This window comes from Carcharhinus amblyrhynchos, chromosome 33 (assembly GCF_965287045.1).
Source record: "Carcharhinus amblyrhynchos chromosome 33, sCarAmb.v2.hapA, whole genome shotgun sequence".
Lineage (NCBI taxonomy): Eukaryota > Metazoa > Chordata > Chondrichthyes > Carcharhiniformes > Carcharhinidae > Carcharhinus > Carcharhinus amblyrhynchos.
The window spans coordinates 21,987,209-21,996,799 of NC_137356.1; the positions used below are offsets into that span (position 1 = coordinate 21,987,209).

A 9,591-nucleotide genomic window follows, 5' to 3' on the forward strand; every position below is an offset into this window, starting at 1 on the left:
GCCTGTGCTGTCTATCACCAAGCTGGTGGCAGCAGAGGGAACTCCAACCCTTTTCAAACCTGCTGACTGCTGGAATATTGGAACTCAGACCTACAGACTTACTCATTCTATGTACCTTCTTCCGTCATGGAGGATGGAAGACAAAGAATTCAACAACCACTCAACCTCCCCTCAGAAGGAACATTCCTATTGACTCACGATTCCCGACTCTGGACACATACAAAACCCGTCCTTGTATTTCACTCTGGCTGTGTCCTGAACCCGCTTTCTCTTTCCCGATCCCCCATTGATTGTGTGAGTGTAAGAAGAGGTGAATGTTGTGAAACCTCTCCCTCGTATGTTTGTGGAAAATTAAACCATGCTTTATAGTTTAATCTCAGCTGGAGTTTCCTGTGCAAGTGGTGAGCAGAGGAATGTTTCCAAATTTGTGATTGCAACTGAAGTCAACAGCTTCAGTCTTCTCAAAACTTAAACAAAAACAAGAGTGAGGCAGCTGGAGTTAGAGACTTACCCGGGATACCAACAATAGCGAGGACAGGGTAGTAACCTGCTTGAATCACAAAAATTAGCCCATAAATTCGCCAAGTTAATGTCATCCAATAAGCCTCCAACACAAGATAGTTAAGTCCATCAGTTAAACTCCGATCCATTGTTGTAATATTCCGATCCTTTATTCCCAGATTCTGATCCATTGTTGTAACATTTCAATTCATTATTCCCAGATTCCGATCTCTCCTCTCCCGCTCTGTAGAGTCACTGCTCCCTGTTATTGCTGGGGGTGGTTGAAATGATTCTCACCGAAACGATTCCCTTATTATTAGAAGAGGGAGCCCCCGAGTGACACATTTAGTATCCATGGGGAGTGACATTAATTACAGTCACTAAACAAACAGGTTCAGTCACCCCTGGATGGTTTGAAGGTATGAGGAAAGATGGAATTAACTCAGGTGTTTTCTCTGGAAAAACTGAGGCTGAGGGGGGACCTGACAGAGGTCAACAAAATCATGAGAAGCAGAGATTGGGTGGATAGTCAGAGGCTTTTTCCAAGGGTGGAAGAATCAACTACAAGAGGGCACAAGTCCCAGGTGAGGGGGTGAAGTTTCGAGAATATGTGTGGAGGAAGTTTTTCACACAGAGAGTGATGGGTGCCTGGAACTCGCTGCTGGAGAAGGTGGTGGAATCAGGAACATTAGCAACATTCAAGGTGTATCTTGATAGACACATGAACGGGAGGTGAACAGAGAGATAGAAACTGCACATGGGAAACAAGTAATGGTCTAAATAAGGATGACTAATTGCTGCAGACTCGGTGGGCCAAAGGGCTTGTTCCTGTATTGTTCTTCGTTCCAATCCAACACTTTTTCTCCCAGAGTAAAATGGAACATTTCCCCGGTCCGTTCCACACCAGGAACTTTTATTTTTCACCACAGTCTTTGATGTGGCACTTTATTAAATACCTTCAGGAAACCTAAGTACCACACATCCACTGGTTCCCCTTTATTCACGGCACATTTTACTTCTTCAAACAACTCCAATAAATTGTTTAAGGTTGGGTGGGATTTTCTGGTCACTTGGGCTGGTGGGTTCTTATCGTTCTGCCGATAGTGAATCCCATCCATGGGTTTCGCAGAGGCGAGGGGTGTGTTCAATGAGAAACCACGATGGGGTCAGAAGATTTTGATTTGATTTCTTATTGTCACATGTATTGGTTTACAGTGAAAAGCATTGTTTCTTGCCTGCTATACAGACAAAGCATACAGTTCATTCAGAAAGAAAGGAGATAGCCAGAATGTAATGTTACTGTCATAGATAGGGTATAGAGAAAGATCAACTTGTGAGGTAGGTCCATTCAAAAGCCTGATGGCAGCAGGGAAGAAGCTGTTCTTAGGCCAGTTGGTATGTGACCTTAGAATTTTGTATCTGTATCACGATGGAAAAAGTTAGAAGAGAGCATGTCTGAGTTGTACATGTCCTTTATTATGCTGGCTGCTTTTCCAAGATAGCCGGAAGTGTAGACAGAGTGAATGGATAGGAGACTGGTTTGTGTGATGGATTGGTCTACGTTCATGACCCTTTGTAAGTTTTTGCGGTCTTGGACAGAGTAGGAGCCATGCCAAGCTGTGATACAACCAGAAAGAATGCTCTCTGTGGTACATCTGTAAAAGTTGGTGACAGTTGTAGGGGACATGCCAAATTTCCTTCGTCACCTGAGAAAGTCGAGGCATTGGTGGGTTTTCTGAATGATGGTGTTGGCACGGAGGGACCAGGACAGGTTGTTGGTGATGTGGCCATCGAGAAATTTGATGCTGTCGTCCATTTCCATTTCATCCCCGGTGATATAGACAGGGGCGTGACCTCCATTATGCTTCCTGACGTCGATGATGATCTCCTTTGTTTTGTTGACACTGAGGGAGAGATTATTGTCATTGCACCAGTTCACCAGATTCTCGATCTCATTTCTGTCCTATCTCATCATTGTTTGAGATCTGACCCACTACGGTGGTGCCATCAGCAAACTGAAAAATGGAGTTGGAGGGGAATTTGGCCTCACAGCCATAGGTGTATAAGGAGTCTAGTAAGGGGCTGAGGACACAGCCACGTGGGGGACCTGTGTTGTGGATGATCATGGAGGAGGTATCGTTGTGTATCTTTACTGATTGTATCGTAGTTGGTGCCAGTGGAAGCAGCAAGTGGGAAGCAGACATTGAAGGATGAAGTAGGTGAGTGACATGATGGCAGCAGAGTTTAATGTGGGACAATGTGTTGGAAAGTGAAAAGTGGGTCAATGTCCCCTCACTCACCTTGACCAGTTTGCAGTGGCCCTTTTGAACTCAGGTACGTTACGCAGTGAGTTCCACAAAGGGCGACAAGTATCAGGTGAAGGTCCAACACTACGGTATTGAACACTTCAGAATATTGAATTTGATGATCAGCCAGGATCAAAATGAATGGAGGAACAGCCTCAAAGGGCCGAATGGCCCACTCCTGCTTCTAGTTTCTGTGTTTCCATATCAAGGATTTCATCAAAACAGAAAAAGATAAAGAATTGATATGAAATGGTGTTAAAGAGTGGAGGAGATAGGGATTGAGGATTGATCCAGTTCCACAGAGAATGGGATTGGAAAGGTACAACAGGAGTGGGTGGGATAACTCGAGATAAGGAAGGAATATGGACAAAGAGAGGAAAAGACTTTGGACACTGACTTTTAGGGAGCCGCCCCCTTTTTCTTTGTCCGAATGTAATTTGAGTTTGTTTGTTTGGTTCGACCCACCCAAAAGAACGACCCGAAAGACTGACCCGAAAGACCCTGCGGTGCCCAACGGGCACGGAAGGTCTCGACAGTGCCCGTGGACACCGCGTGCTCCCTCTCCAGGGACACCCGGCCGCGAGCGTAGCCGTGGTAGAGGGACAGGCAGTCGGGACGGACGGCCCCGTCGATCGCCCGCTGCCTGGACCTGTTGATGGAGCAATGGTCTGGAGGCAATGCAGAGAGCTCTGCAGATGGAGAAGAATGTGAACCAGAGTCTGCTGGATCTGCACAAACTCTCCTCTGGGAACTCTGACCCTCATCTGTGTGACTTCCTGGAGACTCACTACTTGGATGAACAAGTGAAGATGATCAAGAAGCTTGGAGATCACATCACCAACCTGAAGAGAGTGGGAGCCCCTGAGAATGGCCTGGGAGAGGACCTGTTTGACAGGCTCACCCTCAACTGACTGGGATTCGAATGGAAATGTCAGCTCTGCTGCATTGGAAAATAAACCATTTTTGTCTCTGAGAAATAAAATACAGTCTATATCATCGGAAAAAAAACCAACCTGATTGGTTAAAAAAAGCCCCGGGGGGTGTGTGTGTGTAAATTGCTGTCAGCTGAGTGTGGGCTGTGTGTATAAAAGGTGTTACTTGGTGCCTGAAGGGATGCTTGAGTTGTTTGTTATGATGGGGGATTTTGGAGTGAGGGGTTTCTTCCCAGTGCTGGTGTTAGTTGGAGCTGTTTGTTGCTCTGATACGTGGCAACAGTTTCCATGGGGAATAGTCAAAGACACCCCGAGGCCTCAGACACTCCCTCCTCCTGGGCCTCCCTTTGATTCCCATTTGCGTGTGTCTGAGGGTCAAGGTGTGTCTCCAGTGCAGAGTGTGAGGGTGCAGTGTGGAGAGGACAAGCTGCTGCTCAGGGTCCAGCTGGATTTATTTGGAACCAGGCACCTGGTTAAAGCTGCTGATCTGACCCTGGGGACAGCAGGTTGTCGGCCAACCAGGATCTACTCTCAGAACCACACTGTCCTCTTTGACTATGGGCTCCATGAGTGTGGCAGCAGATTGCAGGGAATGTGAATCCTCAAACTCTGCCTCTGAGCTGGGGCTGGAGGTTGTTCCCCACTCTTCACTCCAACACTTGGTCAGATCTCATTGATATTGAGGAGATAGCTGTCTCCTGCTTTCTAAAGGCCAAACTAGCTTTCTATTCAGGATTTGACTTTCACTGGTCTGAGTCTCTCCAACCCCATTGTTCTGGAAGCTTCTCTTTGCTTCCTCCCAGCTTTTCCTATTTTGAGGATTTTTCAGTTTGATTTCACCCTCATTCAGATCAACTCAACTGAGGGTTGAGTTTCAGTCCAGTTGAATAGAAATGGGTTGAATCTGAATGAAATGGGAGTTGAGATGGATTGGACTAAAGAGGAACTCCACACTTCCCACTTTCCCAGTCATTGGAATAAAAGGCTCCCTGATTCCAAACTGTGCTATTTCCCTGCTCCCAATTCCTGAGAACTTGTAGCTCCTTTTCCTGTGAACTGAAGCTTTTATTGAATCCCTTCCCTGTTAATTCTGGTCTTGTGCTAATGATCTCTCCTTGCAGCAAGGGCTGAGGTTGCATAGCAACACTGCTAACCAGATGAATCCCTTCAGCCCGTTCCCCAGTCATTATGATCAGGACTGAGCTTCCCACAGCCTCCATGTTCCTGTCTTTACAACATGATTCCCCCAATGGCCAGGAAGAAATGCCTCTGTACTGAATATTCTCAGTGATTGACCATTCCCGGCTCTCTGGGGCTGGAGAGAATTCCACAGACAGAGTTGTAGTGGAAGGGTCCTTTTCCAGCTGGAGGTCTGTCACCAGTGGTGTGCCGCAGGGCTCAGCACTGGGACCTCTTCTCTTCGTAATATATATAAACGACTTGGAAGGGGGCGTACGTGGTGTGATCAGCAAGTTTGCAGATGACACCAAGATGGCAGGATTGGTGGATAGTGAGGAGGAGTGTCAGGTGACACAGCAGAATATAGATAGGCTGGTATATTGGGCAGATAGATGGCAGATGGAACTTAATCCTGACAAATGTGAGGTGATGCATTTTGGAAGGAATAATGCAGGGAGGAGTTACATGATAAAAGGTAGACCAATTAAGAGTATAGAAATGCAGAGGGACCTGGGAGTGCAAGTGCACAAGTCTCTGAAGGTGGCAACCCAGGTGGAGAAGGGTGTGAAGAAAGCTTCCGGAATGCTAGCCTTTATAGGAAGGGGTATAGAGTATAAGAGCTGGCGTCTAATGCTACAGTTGTACAGAACGTTGGTTTGACTGCATTTGGAGTACTGCGTCCAGTTCTGGTCACCTTACTACCGGAAGGATGCGGAGACCCTGGAGAGAGAGCAGAGGAGGTTTACCAGGATGCTGCCTGGTATGGAAGGACTGGGGTATGAGGAAAGATTGGGTAAACTGGGGCTTTTCTCCTTTGAAAGACGGAGATTTAGGGGGGATCTGATAGAGGTGTATAAAATAATGAAGGGTATAGATAGAGTCAACAGTGGCAGGCTTTTTCCTAGATTGGAGACAAATATCACGAGGGGCCACGAGCTAAGGGTGAGGGGGGAGAAGTATAATTTGGATACTAGAGGGAGGTTTTTCATCAGAGGGTCGTGGGGGGGATGGAATGCACTGCCAAGTAAGGTGGTGGAGGCAGGCACAATGGACTTGTTTAAGGTTTCCTTAGATAGGCACATGAGTGAAACAGGGATGGAGGGTTATAAGGAGACGGTTTTAAAAAGGGTCAGAGCCTCGGGACGTTACTGGAAATGTAATACTACATGTTAATGTTTTGTCTCTTTTAATTCACAGGTGTGTCGGTCCACCTTGTTGTCAAACGAGGGGCATGCACACGGTGGGTCGTGCGTGGGCTGCTCTTGGATGTTTCGAGAGTGGTCTAGTACTTTGTGTCGATGTGTGTGCTTAAACCTGGACCAGCAGATGGGCACCACAACAGCTCAGTGGCTATCACTGCTAGCTGTGCAGATACATGGATTTGGGCCGGTGTCTGTGGGAGTTTACACATTCTCCCTGTGGTTGCGTGGGATTCCTCCGGGTGCTCCGGTTTCCTCCCACACCCCAAAGATGTGCTGTTAGGCTGATTGGTGTAACAAATTGTCCCTACACTATTCTCCTCTGAATCTGGTTAAAATAGGGGTACCATTCACATACACACGGGGCAGGGTAGGTGTAGGAAAATGCTTTAAGATGGCAGTATGGGCTCGTTGGGCCGAAGGGCCTGTTTCCCGTGCCGGGCTGTTCTTTGTTCTTTGTTCTTCGATTCATTCGCTGCCAGATGGAGAAATTCCTGACCACGGTAATCCTAAATGACTGACCCCTGTCCTGAGATGACTCTCTCCTCTTCTCTTTTCCCCCCTCCCCTGTAAGAAGTCTGACAACACCAGGTTTAAGTCCAACCAATTTATTTGTTAGTGAACTCAAGCCTTTGAGGTTTGCCCCTTCATCAGGTGAATGGAGAGTTCTGGCCTCAGGCAGAGCATATAAAGCACAGACAGTTTACAGATTACTGATTAGAATGTGAATCTTTACAACTAACCTGCTGTTCAAGTCTTAAAGAGGCTGACAATGTGAGTGGAAAGAGCATTAAGCCCAGGTTAAAGAGATGCGCAATGTCTCCAGACAGGACAGTGAGGTTATGCAAACCCAGGCAAGTCATGGGGGTGAGATAGTGTGGCATGAACCCAAGATCCCTGTTGAGGCTGTCCTCGTGTGTGGAACTTGGCTATCAGTCTCTGCTCAGCGACTCTGCGCTGTTGTGTGTTGTGAAGGCTGCTTTGGAGAACACTTAACCAAAGGTCAGAGGCCAAATGCCCGTGACCTCTAGTGTTTGCCAACAGGAAGGGAACAGTCTTGCCTGGTGATTGTTGAGCGATGTTCATTCATCTGTTGTCGTAGTGTCTGCATGGTCTCCCCAATGTACCATGCTTTGGGACATCCTTTCCTGCAGCGGATCAGGTAGACAATGTTGGCTGAGTTCCAAGAGTATTTCCCGTGTACCTGGTGGATGGTATTCTCATGTGAGATGATGGCATCCATGTTGATGATCCGGCATGTCTTGCAGAGGTTGCTGTGGCAGGGTTGTGTGGGGTTGTGGTCACTGTTCTCCTGAAGGCTGGGTAGTTTGTGAACAATAGCCTGTTTGTAACCTGGTGTTGTCAGACATCTTACTGTTTACCCCAGTCCAACATTGGACTACCCCCGCCCCCGCCAACCCCGACAACTCCCCCCCGCCCCCCCCCCCCCCCCACCCCACTCCCCCCCCACCAACAGACTCTTGGCAGCCTGGGGAGGAGGGGGGCACAGCCTCTTCACACTGACCCTGTCAATCCCCCCCCCTGAAGAATTGTTCTAATGGGATGAGTTCATTGTTAACCCCAGTGTAGAACATTCTCATTTCACATCAGTTCTTCATTCCTTAAGCTGCTGTCTTTCAGATGAGTGGAGATTTCCTGATCTACAGCACCCACCTGAGCCACAGCCCAGAGTATCGTGGATCTGTTATTGTGAGAACCAATGGAGCCGTCGTTCCCATTGAGTGTCGTTATTTGAGGTGAGAATCTTTCCTCGATTGTCAATAAGATCTCCAGCTGCTAGTGACCTCTGACCTTGTCCTAAAATGGCTCCACTGTGTTTCCAGGAAGGGCAATGTGAGCAGTGACCCCATCAAACCCACCTGGATCCCATTCAGCTCCACCAGGTCTGGAGAAGGGCATCTGTCATTCTCACTGCGCCTGATGAATGGTATGTGATGGGTGGATAGTGAGTGATTTCCTGTCCTCACTCACTGGGAGTTATACCCACTGTCTCCAACCCTTGTCCTCTTGTCCTTCAGGTGACTGGCTTACAGAGCGCACTTCGACTGTCTACTACCTGGGTGAGCTCATTCACATTGAGGCCTCTGTTTCAATGAGCAACCACATGGCCCTGAAGCTCTACATTGACTGCTGTGTAGCTACATTGAGGCCAGGCCAGGACTCCAGGCCCAGTTACAGCATCATTGACTCCAATGGGTAAGGAGCTCTCTGCTTTCTCCAGCTCCTCCCATCTCAATGGCTTCTCTGGATTCACTTCATGTCTCTTTTCCCATCTTTCTTCAGTTGCCTCCTGGACAGCAAAGCTGAGGATTCCTTTTCAACCTTTGTGTTGCCAGGAGAGGAGCGGGAGCCGGACAAGCTCCGCTTTGACCTGGATGCCTTCCGTTTCTTTGGGGATGAGCGTTCCTTGGTAAGTGGAAGCTGATCATTGGGCTCTCCATGTTGGGAGGGAGTCACTCAATAAGCACTTGTGTTGAATGTGTCCCTCAGATTTTCATCACCTGTCACCTGAGAGTTGTTCCAGTGGATCGGAGAGATTCCAGGAACAAAGCTTGTACTTGGCAGAAGATGCAGAATGTGTGAGTTCCCCCTCTCTCCCTCAGGAATGTGTTTGTGTGGAGAAATGATGCACAACCTGGTTGACTGATTTCTCTTGTTTAGCTGGACCCCATTGGAGGAATCGAGCTTTGACATTTGTGCCTGTTGCCATGTGGGGAACTGTGGGACCACAAGGGATTTGGGATTTGGATCCAGGGGAAGGAGAGATCTTGGAGCTGAAGCTGGTAGGGCATTGATCCTCTAGATGTGGGAGCTCCCCACTTTCCCCTCTCTAACTGGAATGGTTGATATTGCAGAGAGTGAAGCTGGATTGAAGTGGGAGGCTGAGGCCTCACTTGGACCCCTGCTCATTCTGGATACTGATGGGACCAAGCTGGCAACAGCCTCCCTGAATGAGGCTGAGGGAAGGATGGAGGAGAGGTCTCCAGGGGGTGAGTTGGCTGTCTGCTGGTTTCCATTTCCCCCTCAGTGTTAGCTTCACTAACCATTGGTTTCTCATTGCTTTGTAGGTGTGGAGTCTGAGGTGGTCCTGATTGTGAGCCTGACTGTGACAGCTGTCTCTCTGATCTCTGCTTCATTGATCACCTTGTTCCTGTACAGGAAACACAAACAAACTCTGTTCAACCAGTCATCAAATGATCAATAAAGCACCGCCTCCTTGTTTCTAGTGTCTGGGAGCTGATTGGTCAATGCATCCTCCATGTGAGTTCAATGGCTCCATGGGACTGATGGCTGGGCTGAGCCAATCCCAGCACAGAACTGGGCCTGCTGAGTGATTGGTTTACTGAGGGTTGAGAGAGAAACACTAACTCTCTGGATTTGATGGGCTGCTGCTGGTTTTCTGTCTGTTTCAGAGCCCAGTGTAGGGGAGGGGGTGTGATCAGGTCTGGGGGT

At 48.1% G+C, this 9,591-nt stretch overlaps 1 protein-coding gene across 1 annotated transcript; it reads left to right on the forward strand.

Annotated features, from left to right (window-relative positions):
• The first annotated feature begins 3,484 nt into the window (after positions 1–3,484).
• On the forward strand, positions 3,485–9,343 carry LOC145360959 (zona pellucida sperm-binding protein 3-like). The gene is made up of 10 exons (XM_080216463.1): positions 3,485–3,610; positions 4,137–4,333; positions 7,764–7,874; positions 7,962–8,065; positions 8,157–8,334; positions 8,422–8,548; positions 8,629–8,717; positions 8,800–8,921; positions 8,994–9,128; positions 9,207–9,343. The coding sequence occupies exons 1-10, from the start codon at positions 3,485–3,487 to the stop codon at positions 9,341–9,343; spliced, it is 1,326 nt and encodes a 441-aa protein (XP_080072589.1).
• Positions 9,344–9,591: the final 248 nt, after the last annotated feature.